Source organism: Tursiops truncatus, chromosome 14, assembly GCF_011762595.2.
Source record: "Tursiops truncatus isolate mTurTru1 chromosome 14, mTurTru1.mat.Y, whole genome shotgun sequence".
Classification (NCBI taxonomy): Eukaryota; Metazoa; Chordata; class Mammalia; order Artiodactyla; family Delphinidae; genus Tursiops; species Tursiops truncatus.
This window is the reverse complement of record NC_047047.1, coordinates 35,141,284-35,159,223: the sequence shown is the minus strand read 5'-3', so window position 1 is coordinate 35,159,223 and position 17,940 is coordinate 35,141,284. Positions and strand designations below refer to the sequence as shown.

Sequence of the window (17,940 nt, the reverse complement as noted above, 5' to 3'; positions counted from 1 at the left end):
ATTACTAATTTGTGTGGAAAGCAGGATACCTGTGGTGAGAGATGGAACAATGGGATGAAGAGAAAGGGTGGCTGTGGTACCAGCCCTGCTGAGGCGTCTGGGTGGCTTTCAGAAAGTCATTAACGTCTCTGTGCCACACTTCCCTTGTGGGAACGTCTGCCCTGCCTGTATGTCTAATCGTATGAAAAGAGGAAAACATATCTGCCCTGTCTACCTGCATGGGGAGTTGCCCCAGGATGGGCCATGTTTATATCCCGTGGCCACAGCTGGTTGGACTGGGAGTGGACACCACCCTCACCCAGGCACAATCAGACTTCCTCTCCTGGGATTTTAGAATAAGCACCAGGAGGTTCAGGCTCAGTCTGGGTTGATTTTTTTTTTTTTTAACTTTACTCTTTTTATTAATACATCCCAACCTTTTTATTTTATTTTTTTACTAGAGTATAATTGCTTTACAATGTTGTGTTAGTTTCTGCTGTATAACAAAGTGAATCAGCTGTATGTATACATATGTCCCCATATCCCCTCCCTCTTGGGCCTCCCTCCCACCCTCCCTATCCCACCCCTCTAGGTGGTCACAAAGCACTGAGCTTATCTCCCTGTGCTATGCTGCTGCTTCCCACTAGCTATCTATTTTACATTTGGTAGTGTATGTATGTCAATGTTACTCTCTCACTTCGTCCCAGCTTCCCTTCCCCACCCCCACCATGTCCTCAAGTCCATTCTCTACGTTTGCATCTTTATTCCTGTCCTGCCACTAGGTTCATCAGAACTTTTTTTTTTTTTTAGATTCCATATATATGTGTTAGCATACGGTATTTGTTTTCCTCTTTCTGACTTACTTCACTCTGTATGACAGTCTCGAGGTCCACCCACCTCACTACAAATAACTCAATTTCGTTTCTTTTTATGGCTGAGTAATATTCCATTGTATATATGTGCCACATCTTTATCCATTCATCTGTCAATGTAAGGCCAGACACTATAAAACTCTTAGAGGAAAACATAGGCAGAACACTCTATGACATAAATCACAGCAAGATCCTTTTTGACCCACCTCCTAGAGTAATGCAAATAAAAACAAAAATAAACAAATGGGACCTAATGAAATTTAAAAGCTTTTGCACCGCAGAGGAAACCATAAGCAAGATGAAAAGACAACCCTCAGAATGGGAGAAAATATTTGCAAATGAATCAACTGACAAAGGATTAATTTCCAAAATATACAAGCAACTCATGCAGCTCAATATCAAAAAAAAAACCAACCCAATCCAAAAATGGGCAGAAGATCTAAATAGACATTTCTCCAAAGATATACAGACTGACAACAAACACATGAAAGGATGCTCAACATCACTAATCATTAGGAAATGCAAATTAAAACTACAGTGAGGTATCAGCTCACACTGGTCAGAATGGCCATCATCAAAAAATCTACAAACAGTAAATGCTGGAGAGGGTGTGGAGAAAAGGGAACCCTCTTGCACTGTTGGTGGGAATGTAAATTGATACAGCTACTATGGAGAACAGTATGGTGGTTCCTTAAAGAACTAAAAATAGGACTACCATATGACCCAGCAATCCCACCCCTGGGCATATACCCTGAGAAAACCATAATTCAAAAAGAGTCATGTACCACAATGTTCATGGCAGCTCTATTTACAATAGCTAGGACATGGAAGCAACCTAAATGTCCATCGACAGATGAATGGGTTGATTTTTTGAAAGGAAGAAATGAAAAACCTTAGTTTCTGGGCTTGGCCAGAAAGGAAGCTGGCCAGAGAAGAAGCTGGGCTACAGAAGAACAGAGCAGCTTGCCGGGAGAGGCAGAGCTGAGAGACAATCCTGACGGATTTCCAGTTCCTGAACCCTGGCCTGGCCTGGCCTGAGGCTGAGCTTTATGCCTATCTTCAAGTCTAAGGAAATGCTTTTATCTTTTTACCATAAATTCCCCAATTTTACTCATGCTAGCTTAAATGGTCTCGGCTTCTCATAACTGAAGAGCTCTAATGAATACCCTTGCTCACAAAGCTTCTATGAAAATCAGATAGATTCATTTTACACAAAACATTTGAAAACTCCTTTTAAAAGACTCCTGAATTTGCAGTTAGGGCAGGATCTCAGGTTCTGACTGTTTTTTTTTTAATCCCCAAATTCAAAAAATTCTGCTGATTTCAATCCCACCCTCACCACAGGTTCAAAAGTGCATGTTGTATTCAATGTCTGGGTTTTCAGAGGGGAGTTGCTGTACCACAAAGTAACATGATCCTTGGATTCTGTATTACAGTCGATAACCCTGGCTGCTCTATCAACAGGCCCCCAATTCTCAGTGATTTGCAAAATAAAAATTTAATGCCCACTTCCTGTCAAAGTTCAAGGGTGTTGGCAAGGAAGCTGTGCTCCACCCTGTTATCTGGGAACCTAGGTTTCTTCTACCAAGTGCTCTTGCCACTTGGCATATCTTACTTCCAGCGTCTCAGAGTTCTCCACCGGATCCTCTGTACCCAGCCAGCAGATAAGGGAAGAGCAAGTGAGAACACGGAGATCTCCTGGGATGTTGTTAAGAATCCAGGCCTGAAAATGGCAGACTTTATTTCCGTTCATATGCCACTAGCATTCAGAACTCAGTCACGTAGCCCCACCTAACTATGAGAGAGGCTGGGAAAATATAGGCCACCTACATGTCCATAAGGAAAAGGAAATGCTAGTGAACATAGCAGTCCCTGACTCCATTGTTCAGCCCTTCTTCCCCAACTCCTGTTTGGAGTTGTCTCTGGCCTGCTGCCATGGAACCAATAATCCAGAGACTGGCAAACGGCCTGTGGGTTAAATCCAACCCATGCCTGTTTTTGTAAATAAAGTTTTATTGGAACACAGCCATGCCCATATTGTCTTTGGCGGCGTTCCTGTGATAATGGCAGCGTTGAACAATTTTGACGGAGCCCACAGTAACCCACAATGCCTGAACCATTTACTATCCAGACCTTTACAGAAAAATTTGGCAATTCCTGCAAAAATACATCAGCTTTCCAAATTCCAAAAGTGTGTTGATCTCTCTGAACTGTGACTTTTCTTCTGTTTCTTTCCCCTTGCGGTGCAGCATGCTGCGCTGGGCAAACCAGTGGATGAGACCACCTCTGGAGAAGGGTTCCGATGTTCTGCAGAAGAACTTGGATGCTCGCTTATTCCTCGGGTCATTGGGGCATTTTGGTCATTTTCGTAACATTGCTGAAGTTTTCCATGTTTTTAGGTTTAAGGAAACTTTCTGAATTTAATTCTTTTCACTTATTCAACTTCCAAATGAAGTTCCCGTATCACTTGGAAGTTTTATATGTTTTCAAAAATGGAAGAGAAAGCAGACAATGTGACTGTGGTCAACTAAATGACAAAAAAAAAAAAAAAAAAGGTATAGGAAGAGCAAAAATTGGAAAGAGAGCTGAGAAATGTTATGACAAGTCTCACAAACTGCAACCCCAAATCTACCCCTGTAAAATCATCTTATTGTTGCTACTGAAAAAAAGACTAACTGCAAATATGATTTATTGCATAAGTTGTGCTATCTTTGTAAATTCAAAGATTATACGTCACTTAGGTCATTTTTAACTAACAATAGCTATTGTTGCTTCATTTTCCTTTATTATATATAACGTTATTAAACTTTGCTCTATGATCAAGGCCTCTTGGATCTTTTATTTAATAAAGATTTTGAAACTTCAAAAGAGCCTGCCTCGGGCTTCCCTGGTGGCGCAGTGGTTGGGAGTCCGCCTGCCGATGCGGGGGACGCGGGTTCGTGCCTGGTCTGGGAGGGTCTCACATGCCGCGGGGCGGCTGGGCCCGTGAGCCATGGCCGCTGAGCCTGCGCGTCCGGAGCCTGTGCTCCGGGGCGGGGGAGGCCACGGCAGTGAGAGGCCCGCATACCAAAAAAAAAAAAAAAAAAAAAAAAAAAAAAAAAAAAAGAGTCTGCCTCCCCTCTCTGATGGCCTCTTCTTCCCTGGAGTTTCTGTGATTCACTGCAGCACCATCCAACTCCCGGCTGCTCTGCCGAGCCCTTCTGCGGTGTTTCTAAGGACATAGGTTTGGTTTCTAAAACACCAACACCTCCCCGCCTCTCCCAGTGCTCAGCAAAAGTTTCCACCTTCTGGTTTGGGGCTTTGGCCAGAGCCCACGCCCTGTTTGCAGATGCGCAGGAAGGGAGCCCAGGCCCTCTGGTGGAGGCGCTGTCTTCTCAGCCCATGGTGTGGCTGGTGGGACGTGATGTGGATGCTGCCCCCCGAAAGTCACCAGGAGACTCTGGAGTTGGGGCTGGAAGATTTGCAGACTCTTCTCTGGGCTCCACCTGAAAGAGAAGCTCTAGGCTATGAAGCTTGTGACGACTTCTTGTTTCCTGCTTTGTGAGTCTTTTTCACTAATCCCCCTTTTTCATAGATCACAGGGCCATCTGAAATCAGAGCATCCCGGCACTCCAGCTGAGACCAGGGGAAATCTCTCTCTCCCCTGCCCCCAAAGGGTCCTGGTAAAATGTAAGCTTCATGAAGACAGGGACGTTTGTCTCCTCACTGATGGATTCTAGGACAGTCCTAGTACATATTAGGTGCTCAATAACTATTTGCTGAATGAATGGCTCTTAGATGACTGACCAAATGGCACTTGGGAATGACTCTGTGTCTGCTTACTGATGATTCTTTTTTCATTTCTTACACAAAAAACAAAACACAGGTTTTACTCAGGTAATATTTACACACAAAGAAACGTACAGGTCTTCAGTGCACAATTTGATGAGCTTTGAAGATACATATTCCCTATGCAACCAATATTCCAATCAAGATTTATAATATTTCCATCACCCCAGAAAATAACAATGCCTTTTATTAATCAGCTTGGGGTCCTACCTTATATTATGTATTCCCCTTTAGAGTTCTCATTTCATTGTATCTTATTATACGAACTCATGTCAGCCTTCACCTACCAAAGTATAAGCTCAGTGAAGTTGGGGACACCATGACTCATCACGGCCTCTCCAGAGCCAGGTGGTTAAATAAATGTTAAAGAATGCACTCCTGGATAATCTGAAGATAAGGCTTACAACAAAGATGCACTGGGGTGCATGTGACCTATTTCTGAGTGAAGTGCTGGGTGGAGAGCACAGAGAGAAAATACAGGGTGGAGGAGAAGGAAAAACCAGCTAAGTTGAAGACAGAACAGAACCGAGTTCAAGAAGTGCCAGACAATGGGACACACAGAGACCTCATAATTTTGTCGCAGGTCAGATCTACTTGCAAGCAAAAGGATTGCCTTCCCAATCATTCAATGAAAGATTAGCATGCTTCATCTCCACACCAAAACCCACACCCCCGGTTTGCTAGTTAACAGTGCTTTGCACCCCCAGTGGATGTTCAACACTAGCTCCTTCAATAGAATTTATTGAATACCTGTCTTATCCCACGATACAGCTGTACCTGACCCAAACAACTAGGACCCAAAGGACCCTTCAGGAAATGGACTAAGATCTGGAACCAACCAATAGCATCACGGTGCAGAATAGGGGCTTTGGAGCCAGTTGACGGCATTCAACCTCCAGCACCACTACTAGATTTGCGCCTCTGGGCATGTTATTTAACATCTCTGTTCCACAGTGTTTGCATTTGTAAAGGAGGATGACCAGAGGGACAAGCTTCTTGTGAGGATTAATGAAAACAAAGTACATAAAGAGCTTAGCACGAGCCTAGCGTATACTAAGCGCGCAACGATGGTTCTCATTATTAGCAACTCTTGGAAAGTGAGCCTGACAAGAACACCCCCAGCTGCAGGAGCTGAGCAAAAAGTATCTCATCCATTCTGGGGTCAGCTACAGTATTGAGAAGATGTGGCCTCAGCAGGTCATAGTCCCAGCAGAGCGGGGACCTTGGAGAATCTGAAGGAGGCAGCAGAACAGCCCAACGAGCAGGGACAGAAAAAGCTTGGAATTCAGGGGCAGTGGAGATGGAAGATGAGCCTGGGAGAAATACTTAAACAAAGGGTGGAAACTGAAAATGAGTGACTTGTCCAGAAATGTGGAGGCAGTTCTGCCTTCAAATCTAATACATCCAATTCCTTCCCCCCATATTTTTCTAATTAGGCTACTGGTACACAGAAGGTATGTGCTCAATACTGGTACACGCACAAATACATCACGTGTTTGTCATGAGGAAAAGATTATGGTAATTAACACAGAATATTGAAAATACAAATGGAGGAAAAAGAATTTGTGATACATTTCCACGTTAGTGGTTCCCTGATAAAACGTGACTCTCAGCTCTATAAATCAGACTGATGATGAAATGCAAGTGTAAGTTGGTAAGGACTGTGAGAGCTGGGGTCTGGAAACTTGAGCTAAGCATCACTGCATCCCTAGATCAGAGCAAAGCAGGGAGGGAAGAGGCATGTCTTGGATGAGAAGCTGGTTCCATGTAATTGTTTTCCTTTTTCAGGCCACTTTCTCAATATCACAATTATTAATTATCCATTTCTATACTCCCTATTAGAAGGACTCCCTCCAGGGAAAAAGCAGTTGATGTTTAAAAAAATGTAGTTCTTTAAAGGCTTAGGCCTATGACTGTCCCCTCTGTGATGTTCTAAAAATGCTTCCCTTGGCAGTTCAGCTATGACTCACATGGCTCAGAATGGCATTTCAGGGAAATTGCTTTTCTCTGTCTCTGAAACTAGGCCTACAGTCTAGTCTCTGTTCTTGGTTTCTCTTGTTCAGCTGATGAGGCTTTATGGTGCCATCTTGGTGAAGGAATCAGAGTTATATCTGCAAATAGAACCCCTCCACTCCATCATGTGTCCCATTTGCTGTGGCAGAAGCCAAGGCTGAGGGCTCCCGCTTCTTGGTTAGTAGGCCTGGGACAATCTCTCTGGGCCCCAAAATTCCTGGTTGTCCCCCTCCACTGGGGTGGGCTGTTGCAGGCACCCGTGGGAGCAGGTGGCACTGCATCCTCCCTGGCACATTCAGCCTTTGGCTTAACACAGAAGCCATCTGACTTGGAGAGTGAAGAAGGGATTCCTTCCCCAAGGGATTTGTTTAGCTGGCAGCAGTTCTGGTTAGAAATTTACCTGTTGGCACAGAAAGAAAAGAACAGAGTAATTCTGTCAAAGCTGTACAATCAAACTGGTCAGCCCTCTCTGAATGAAGGCCTAATGTTGGAGTTAGCTCCGTGCCCCATCAGCAGGAACAAGTGGACCTATTATTGTATAAGAACAATTACCTGCATGCCAGGAGGCAGCGTGCTGCAGTGGAACCAACATGCTTTGCTTGTGTCCCATCACTGCCACTTTCCTGATAAGTGATCTTGAGAAAGTTATGTCAACTCTCCATGCTTCAATTTTCTTATCTATGAAATAGAACTAGTAAAACCAGCCTCATGGGGTTTGGGGAGATGATTAAATGAGACGAGTCATGGAAAGTGGGCTGCAAAGTGCTTGACACATAGTAGGCCCTCATTATTGTTAGTTTCTCAACATATGTCTCTTCCCTGTTCCTTTCCCTTTCCTGCTGGCTCTCACAAAGGCAAGGAGAATGGAAAGAAATAAAAGTTATGAAGAATGAAAGGGTAACACAGGCAGGCAGGAAGACAGAGCTGGCAGGGAAAGTCTGATAAGGAAAGCTCAGGACATTCAGAAACCAGAACAATGATGGTGTTTTGTGTACTAGTAGGTTCTACAGCGGATATCTGTGTATTTTTTCTGTCTGCTGAATGTCCTTCCTCCCTGTTTAAGTTTTCTGTTGCTGCATAACAAATTACTCTGAAACTTAGCAGCTTAAAGCAATGTACATTGATGACCTCACAGTTCCTATGGGTCAGGAATGTGAGTGTAGCTTAGCTGGATTGTCCAGCTCAGGGTCTCTCACAGGCTGCAATCAAGGAGTCGGCCAGGGCTGCCCTCACTCAAGGTTCAGGTGGGAAACATCCACTACCAAGCTCTGTCAGTGGTTATTGGCAGGACTCAGGTCCTTGTGGGCTATTGGATTGAGGGTCTTAGTTCCTTACTAGCTATTGGCCAGAGGTGGTCCTCAGTTTCTTGCCACATGAGCCTTTCCACAGGGCAGCTTATAACATGGGAGCTGGCTTCATCCGAGTGAGCAAGGGAAAAAGGGGGAATCACAGACTTTAGTAAAATAATGTCAGAAGGAATATCCCATCACTTTTGCCATATTCTATTCATTAGAAGTGAATCGCTAGGTCAAGCTCACACTCAAGGGGAGGGGATTACATGAAGGCCTAGACATCAGGAAGTGGTGATCTCTGGTAACCTAGAAGGCTGATTACCTCACTGCCCTTCTGGTGAGAGCAACCCTCCTCCCTCTATAAAAGCACACATGATTCTGGTAAGGTCACTCTCCATAATACCTGCCATCCCCACCCCACCCCACACTGGGCTAACATGAGACCCAGGTCATCAATCATCACAGCACATCCAGTTGGCCACAGTGATTGGTCCAAGAAGTAGCCATGTGACCCAAGCTAGGGCAATCAGAGTCTTTCCCTGGGATTTATATATACTGAAACAAGGAGACAGAAGTTCTCTCTTTCATCTGAAATCACTAACATGGAATGATGTAGCCTGGGGTTTTCTCTGGCCATATTCTCTACCAACCATAAAAAAAGAATTCCAGTTGTACCAGGAACAATTGAAGACATCACATTTTGAAGCAGAGACAAAAGATCTGAGATTAAAAAGAGAGCACAAATAAACTAATGACATTTGTTTTTCGTCCTTGAAGCTAGTTCCACCCCTGAAAGCTAATGTAACTCCCTTTTTCACTTGAGATAGTTTAAATTGGGTTACGTCTCTTGAAGCAAGAAGAAACTTGGTTAATTCAGCCTCAGTTTTTGCATCTGTAAAATCAAGGATCTAAACCAAATGATCTCCATGGCTTTCTCCACGTTTCAAGTTCTAAGGTTTGGACTTGAACGGTCTGATCCTTTATCAAGAAATAGATTTTTCAGAAATGGGGAAAGAGTAGAAGAAGGAGCCTGAAGGAAGAGGAGTGCATAAGGGGGTCAGGGGCACTCCTATGACCTATGGAATCCAAAGACCAAGTCTGCCTTCTTCATAATTTAGCAAGGCTCCAAGTTTTGACTCAGAACCTTAAGACTGCCACCAAAAAGGACTCATGCCTTAGTGACCCAGTGTAAGACTCAGACATTCGCTTCTTTCACATGCTGCTGGAGCCATGATAATACTGTCTCAGGGACATGGGCTTTAGAGGCAGTAGCCCTGGGCTTAATAATTATAATAATAAAATAATAATATCAAATGATTACTGAGTGTGTACTACACACATGGCAATATCTTACATCCCAGCTTCTTGACTTACTAGGTATGTGACCTTAGGCAAGTGACTTACCCTCCAGAAGCCTCTGCTTCTTCATCTATAAAATGGGGGTAATAATAGTTCCTTCTCACAGGGCTGTTGTGAGCACTCCTATGAGTCAATGGAGGTAAAGCACCAAGCACAGTGCCTGGCATGTGCTGTTCTTCTTCAAACGTTCTTCTTTGCCTTTTACACCCAGCTCAAATATCCTCCATTCCACAAACTGTCCCCAGTTGCCCTCCACCTCCTCTGTGCTCCCATAGCACTTTACCTCTGCCTGCTTTTCTAGCCCTATGGCCCTGCAATATATTCACCTATTCACCTAGTTATCACTCTTGGCCGACCATACCTTATTTATCTTTGGGTTCCTGAGGTCTAGATCCATGCCAAACACACAGTAGGATCTCAACAGATCCAAATGGGTTGATAAACACAATATATATCAGCCTCTCAAGCAGAGGAGCAGACAGTCTGATTGGGAGCAGGACACACCCAACCAGGACACCGCCTTGTTGGGCATTTAGGATTTTTGTCAGGCGAAATTCTGATGTGTGTCTGTAAAACTACTCCTCCAATGAAACCACAGTTTCTCAAGTGAAAAGTAGTAATTCCTCACAACTGGCAGGAGAACCCGTCAGTAGCCAGTGTGGAGCCCAGTGTTAACGGGTGTGGTGCAGCTGGTTTGGAAGCCTACCAAAGAGACAGTAAGTAAACATGACGGTTGCCTGGGTGCACAAACACCAAACCAGCTTCTCATCACCTCATCCCTGAGACAGTCCAGTCACAGCATCTGTGACACCCACAAGTGGTTACTTGTCAGCTCCTGTCAAGTGCAGCAGCTAGGGCCAACCACCCCCAAAATGCAGATCTTAAGGACAAAAACACAATAACAGCAGTTTTTATAGGAAGCTAAGCAGTGTGTGTGTGTGTGTGTTTGTGTGTGAGTGTTCAGAAAAAGTGGTCATTTTCTAAGGTGAGTATAAGACAAGGGACTGTGTTAAAAGAGGAAATATTTCTCCCCTTCTAAGACCACATTCTTCTCTCTAGCAAGAGGCTAGGCAGGGCTAGAAGGGAAAATTGGTTAGAATTTTGCACCCGCCCAACTAACTACAGAAAGACACCCTGGGGGACAGTCTGCTAGGCTACATGGAGCTGACCACATGGCACTTCATTTCTCACTCATGTGGGTCTCAGGGAAGCAGTGTGAAGTGCTTTTGGAATCTATAAGAAGAGTGAGGAAGGAAATTGGAAGCATGCCTGGCGGGGTGGCATGAATCGAGGAATAAAAGATTTTAAATACAATTTTTATCCCCTTGTGTGGACTGGAATTCAACTACAGGGCATAGTAGAGCTTACAGGATTACGGTGGGTGGTCTCCCCCATGACAGGAATTCAATAAAACTCTCTTACCCCCAATTCCTCTTCCCCATCTCTTTGTTTCTATTCATTCACTCATTCATTTATCTATACCCTGCCTGGTTCCCAAAAGCAATGCAGCCTCATATTCTACAGGCCCTGGGGAGCTACCAATGGTTTTTAAGCATGGGAGGCTCCATGATCAAATATGACTTTTAGAGCATCTAGAATCAGTGATGAGGATGGAATTAGAGAAGACAGAAGCCAGCAGCCATCCAGATGTGTACTAACTAGTGGCTGTGGAGGAGAGAGGATAGAGATTATTTGAGAGGATAATCAGGATTTCTTGGCTGGGCCAGAATGTGGTTGGTGGAGAAAGAGCAAAAAATAACTAGAAAATTTCTTCTTTAGGTGATTTTGTGAATGATGACACTACCAAAGAAGATTGACAATACAGAGGAGGAGAATTTTGGAGAAGGGGAGATAAAAAGCACGAGGAACCACTTTAGTGAAAGATGCCATATAATGATATGTCCTGTTACCAGTGCAGGGGACAGATAATGTTGCTAACGAGGGTCATTTTTTGCTCCAATGATCTGTTGTGGGTTGACCTCCAGCTGCATCATGTGAGGTTGCTCTGGTCCACATCTACAGCTGGTCTTAGATGCTGATCGTGCCCCATGGTATGATCACTATGGTCACTACAGGAACTTTGAGAGTGTAGGAATGGGGCAGTACAAGCCTAAGCCCACCCCTTAGAGACCACCCAGAAGACCTCTTTTACTGATAGTGGTCCCTGCGTGTACCACTTCCACATCTAAATATCTAGAGGTTGGACAGACATCCACTGGTAGTGGAAAACTGAGTACACCAGGGTAGGTAATCTGACTTGTGATCATCCTCAGGCCCTGCCTTGAGTCTCTGCTCAAATCTGACCTCCTAGCCTGAAGGATGGAGGGGGAAGAGGAATCCTTTCCAAGAAGCCTAGTCTTCTCTCTTTTCCCCCCAAACACCTTCTGCCCATCTCAGAGCCTCTGCTCCTCCTTCCTTGTCCCTAGAAAGCCTTCCTTTTCCATACTGGGCAAGTCTATTAGCCGGGCAGCTTCCTGAGTGGGAGAGTTGTTATCTGTTGGAGCAGTCTACCTCTGGACTTGGTAGGCTGTCTGTCTCTGTTTGCTGCACACATAGAAAGCTTTCATTCAGCTTGGACGTTTTTTTTGTTTTGTTTTGTTTTGTATTGCTTATTTATTCTCACTTTGTTTTAAATAAAAGTTTGAGGGCTTCCCTGGTGGCGCAGTGGTTAAGAATCTGCCTGCCATTGCAGGGGACACGGGTTCGAGCCCTGATCTAGGAAGATCCCACATGCCGCAGAGCAACTAAGCCCATGCGCTGCAACTACTGAGCCTGTGCTCTAGAGCCTGCGAGCCACAACTACTGAGCCCATGTGCCACAACTACTGAAGCCCGTGCGCCTAGAGCCTGTGCTCCACAACAAGAGAAGCCACCGCAATGAGAAGCATGCGCACGCAAGGAAGAATAACTCCCACTCGCCGCAACTAGAGAAAGCCGGTGCGCAGCAACGAAGACCCAATGCAGCCAAAGATAAAATAAATTAAAGGGAGACCAGGCTAGGCGCGAGGACCTCGCGAGCTCCTCCACGTGGGCTCCCCTCCCCCCTGCGGTGACCCCCGCTCCCACCGACTGGCCCCGAAACGGTGGCGGCGGTTTGTGGTCGTTGGTCCCAGGCATTTAGGACCAACATTTGAAGACCTGAGGGGAACTGCAACCATGAATGAAGAAAATACAGATGGAACAAATGGATGCAGTAAAGTCCGAACTGGTACTCAGAATGAAGCAGCATTACTTGCTTTGATGGAAAAGACTGGATACAACATGGTTCAAGAAAATGGGCAAAGGAAGTTTAGTGGTTCGCCTCCAGGTTGGGAAGGTCCACCTCCACCTAGAGGCTGTGAAGTTTTTGTAGGAAAAATACCTCGTGATATGTACGAAGATGAATTAGTTCCTGTATTTGAAAGAGCTGGGAAGATATATGAATTTCGACTTATGATGGAATTTAGTGGTGAAAATCGAGGTTATGCTTTTGTGATGTGTACTACAAAAGAAGAAGCCCAGTTAGCCATCAGAATTCTTAATAATTATGAGATGCGACCAGGGAAGTTTATCGGTGTGTGTGTAAGCTTGGATAATTACAGATTATTTATTGGAGTTATTCTGAAGGAAAAGAAGAAGGAAGAAATCTTGGATGAAATGAAGAAAGTTACAGAAGGAGTTGTAGATGTCATTGTTTACCCAAGCGCAACTGATAAGACCAAAAATCACAGTTTTGCGTTTGTTGAGTATGAATCTCAGAGAGCTACTGCTATGGCTAGGAGAAAACTAATTCCAGGAACCTTCAAACTGTAGGGCCATACCATTCAGGTAGATTGGACTGACCCAGAGAAAGAGGTTGATGAGGAAACCACGCAGAGAGTTAAAGTTCTCTATGTATGAAATGTAATGATCTCAACTACAGAGGAAACAATTAAAGCAGAATTCAATAAATTCAAACCTGGTGCAGTTGAATGAGTAAAGAAACGTAGAGATTATGCTTTTGTTCACTTTTTCAACCGAGAAGATGCAGTGGCTGCTATGTCTGTTATGAATGGAAAATGCATTGATGGAGCAAGTATTGAGGTAACACTGGGAAAACCTGTAAATAAAGAAAACACTTGGAGACAGCATCTTAATGGTCAGATCAGCCCCAATTCAGAAAACCTGATTGTGTTTGCTAACAAAGAAGAGAGCCACCCAAAAACTCTAGGCATGGTACCAACTCTTCCAGCTTGTCTCAATGGCCAGCATGGCCCAAGCCTCCCCGAAATTGAAAGATGCGCTTATCCATTTTTTCCTGGAACAAAGCTTACTCCAATTAGTATGTATTCTTTAAAATCCAATCATTTCAATTCTGAAGTAATGCATTTGGATTATTACTGCAACAAAAATAATTGGGCACCACCAGAGTATTATTTATATTCAACAACAAGTCAAGATGGGAAAGTACTCTTGGCATATAAAATCGTTATTCCTGCTATTGCAAATGGATCCCAGAGTTACTTCATGCCAGACAAACTCTGTACTACATTGGAAGATGCAAAGGAACTGGCGGCCCAGCTTACGTTACTTCATTTGGACAGGGAACACAATCTCTTCAGCCTGGACCTATGTAGAAGAATTTGGAGAAAATAAACAGGTCCTTTCTGATGTTGCTTGAGCTTATTCTCCTGCAGTTGATCTCATTCCTGTTGGCTTAATATTAAGTCCCATGACAACACTAAGTTAACATTCATTTTTAGCCCTCATTTATAGCACCAGGAAAATATAGAAAAAACTTTACCTGTGCATTAGATGACCTAATTTCTTCTGTTCCTAGAAACACCGTACATTTTATAAGTAATCACTTCATAGTCATTTTCACACCCTTGGCTTACACTACACCAAAGAACATAGTTGAGTTTTTGGAAAGTACAGGATTTACAAATTTGGTCTTTAGTACTCACACACATCTGTAAACATTATAACTAATGAAGCAATAAATTACTGATACGTAAAATGAATGTTTATTGTGGAACAGTAATATTTCAAATGTTGGTTTCTAAAGAAATAATTTGGTTTAATTTTTGGATTTTTCTGTACTGTAAGTTGATAATGGTTTCTTGAAGTTTATTTTATAAAGATGATTCATCTTACTGTTTTATGGTACCAGTAGGATTCTAATGTTAAATTGGTTTATTGGGTTGTATAAATGTTTACATTAGTATTTAAATAATGAAATATTGGAGAGTTTTTGCAGTCCAGGGGTAAATGTTTCTGCTGGTTTGATACCTAGTACAGTTTCAAAAAGGAAGCAAATATGAATTCACTGTTTTATATCTTTTCTTCATGGACGACCCCTTAGTGTCAGTACCAAATTTAAAAGGAGCTTCATTGTGGATAGAGCAAGAGAAATCAGAGATTCCCTTTTTTGGTGATCATAAAGATACAAAACAATTAACAGATATCCAAGAAACAGATATCCGAGAATGCATTCTAGTAAGATCTCTGAAGCATTGTGTCAGTGACAATTTACTTAATACTGACTGATGAAACTATCAGGATTTGCAATGCAGTGAATGCTGAAACAGTCTTCACCGGCAATATAAGATCATCAGGATTTTGAATGTTAGAACATTATGTGATTATAGTTTTAATGCTTTGTCTCTTTGAATTAAATTTGTAACCATAAAGATGTGAAGCATAATTGTTATGTATTTATTTACAGACTACAATTTCTGTCACAGTTCAGTAAATAGTCTTTCCCCTGTTAGTGCTACCCTCTCTTCTGGGACTCCCAGTGTGCTTCCTTACACTTCAAGGCTTTATTCTTATCCAAGCTATCCTTTGTCAGCAACAGTATCACTTGCTAATGGCAGCCATGTTGGACAGCGGCTATATATCTCCAATCAGACCTCATTCTTCTGAAGAAAATATTGTAAACAGGAGTATGAAACTTTCCTTGTAAAGCATGCAAATTAAAATACTGTTTTATTTTAGAATCAGGTTTGTACATTTGGTTTTAAAGTGATAATTATATATTTATTTCAACATAGTGAATATCAGTCGCAATTCAGAATAACCTACTGTTGTAAAACTTGTAAAAATGCTAAGTTTTAAAAGTTACTCAGTGATTTCTCTTGATAAAGGTATAACAAACTGCTGTTCTTTTTAAACTTTGGGGATTTTAAATAACTTCTGATTCCTGAGTGGTCAGTAGAACCCAGAAGTTTACATTAAATTTTTTCATTATAACTTTGCTAAATAGAGTTTCACAAGTATTAAAGCACTTGCAGACAATGGTTACACTAGATTTGATTACCAAGGATCACTATCTGTATTAGCAATTAGAACAATTATATAAACAGAAGCATCTAATTATTATGTAGGAAGAAATGAAGTGCAAAAAGATTAAGATGCAAATTTTATGCAGTACTAAAGAAAAAGCAATCTACCATTGTGGTCCTTGAAAATAACTATAAATATTTTAGTTAATAATTGTTTGTTGTGGAAATAATTATAATTTTGCTGTTAATGTATTTAAGGTTTTTATAGGTATGCTCCATTTGTGTTTTTGATATTAATTGTCTAGTTCTTTGAGTAATAAGTGTTATGGTTTTTAATGTTGAAATCATGTGTTGTTTAATTTTTGTACTTGAATTCAAATTCTTTGACGTTAAATATAGGATGCTTCTAAAAAAAAACAAAAAACCTTTGTTTTAAATAAAAGTTTGAGGCATCTCTCAGTACAGTGGGTGTTTAAAAAAATAAGAGCAGAGGGACTGGGGGATAGCTTGCTTAGGGCTAAAAGCCCACGGAGCAAATGTAGAGTCTCCCCCTGCTGGCTGGTTTAGCCCTTGGGAAGCCCTGCACAGTTTCACAGGGGAGAATCAGCCAACTTCAGAAGATACTCTTCCTTTCCGAAACAATGGTCAGTGCCCCGGTAGACTGACCCTGTTTAAAACTCATTCCATCACTTTCTACCCCTCGCTTTCACCAGCTCTTGCACAAATATTCAGGGTCTTAATTTGTTCACCCGTGGAACATTTCCTGGCCCCTGACGCTGAGCCAGCACTTTGCCAGCAGTGGGAGCCTTCAGGCGAATGAATCACACTCCCCGCCCCGGGAGTCCAGCGTTAGCAGAGCTGCCCTCTTTCGGTAGCAAAGCCCTAGCCAGCCCGGGCTGGGCACACTCAGATTAAAGGGGCTCCCCTGCCAAGGGCCCAGACCCAGGCCCGTGAGGGAGGCTTAGAATCTATCTAGGATTTTCAGGAAACGGGTGTATTTTTTCAGGAGTTAATTTAGCAGTTATCTCAGTGCTTCCGCTGGGCTGAGGCAGAACCAAGCTGCCCCCTACAGGTAGGAGGGAGAGGTACGCATCCCGAAGGCTGCAACCCTGGCTGGCTGTGCTCCGCCTAGGTGACCTTCATCTCAGAGGGCTCCCCCAACTGGGCGATGCTCCCAGTGATGCTCAACACGTGATCCCCAGACTAGCGGCAGAGGCCACACTTGGGAACTCGTTAGAAATGTAAATTCTCAGGCCCCACCCCAGTCCTACTAAAAGGCAACTCCAGGAGTGGGACCAGCAGTCTGCTTTAGCAAGTCCTCCAGGGGATTCTGATGCACCTCAAGTTTGAGAACCACTGGTCCGGAGATAGCGGTGTGGCCACCTCTGGGGGCCCTACTTTATGGCTTGGCTTCATGAGGCTCGGCACCTCCTGCCTCATATCAGCCTCAGAACTACAGCATTTCAGAGGTACCTACTGCAGACCCCTTCCCTTAAAATGAGAACAATTAAGTGCAAGGGTGTGGTTTGCCCAAGGCAATCCTGTCAGGGAATTCTTCCCCAAATCTCCCAAATTACACGAGAGGAAAAGAAGGCCAGTAAATGTGACCCTCCCGGGGTTCCTCAGACCTACCTGCTCCGTGTTTGGGGGCTCTGTCCAGCCTCTCCTGCGCGTCTGGCTCTCCCATGCCTGTGCCTGGAGGACTCGGAGCTCTGGGCCCTCGGAACAGAGCCGCTTCCCCTTCCCTTTTCTCCCTTTGAGCCATGTTCCATTCAGCCTTCTCCTTTTTTTTTTTTTTTTTTTTTTTTTTGCGGTACGCGGGCCTCTCACTGTTGTGGCCTCTCCCGTTGCGGAGCACAGGCTCCGGACGCGCAGGCCCAGCAGCCATGGCTCACGTGCCCAGCCGCTCCGCGGCATGTGGGATCTTCCCGGACCAGGGCACGAACCCGCGTCCCCTGCATTGGCAGGCGGACTCTCAACCACTGCACCACCAGGGAAGCCCAGCCTTCTCCTTTTTGATCACACTGGTCCTGCTTGCCACTCCGAGATGGAACAGGAAGGGCCCAGCTGTGAAAGGATCACCACAGGATTTGGTTTTGGTCAGTCTCCAGCATCTAAAGCTACTTGTCAATCACAGAGAGATAGGAAGTCACTAGAAAGACAGGAAACATTCAAGGATGAAAACGCGTCCCCCTCAGCCTGGTCCTCGGGCACAGATGTCTCTGCAGACGAGCGCCTGGGTCTTTTTGGGGGGCTGGAATGAAGGGGGTGCTCTGCCTCTCTCTCCTCACAATATTCACAAGCCTTGGTTTTCTAGAAGGGAGGTGAGGGGAGGGAAAAAGGAGAAAAGAAT

General features: G+C 43.8%; 2 protein-coding genes across 3 annotated transcripts in view; one reads left to right on the top strand and one right to left on the bottom strand.

Annotated features, from left to right (window-relative positions):
* Positions 1-2,555: 2,555 nt before the first annotated feature.
* Positions 2,556-17,940, bottom strand: part of LOC141276329 (uncharacterized) — a 34,186-nt gene continuing 18,801 nt past the window's right edge. Inside the window, exons 3-5 of one of the 2 annotated variants that reach the window (XM_073791314.1) lie at positions 17,220-17,900; positions 13,280-13,363; positions 2,556-4,336 (exon numbers count right to left, since the gene is read on the bottom strand). The gene's annotated coding sequence lies outside the window, so the exon portion shown is untranslated. The remainder of the gene's footprint in view (positions 4,337-13,279; positions 13,364-17,219; positions 17,901-17,940) is intronic. The other variant, XM_073791313.1, reaches the window with a different exon arrangement.
* LOC101332144 (probable RNA-binding protein 46) lies at positions 9,859-15,002 on the top strand. Its single transcript, XM_019943197.3, is given in 1 exon segment — positions 9,859-15,002. A coding segment is annotated over 1 exon segment (1,458 nt). The 5' UTR covers positions 9,859-12,498; the 3' UTR covers positions 13,957-15,002.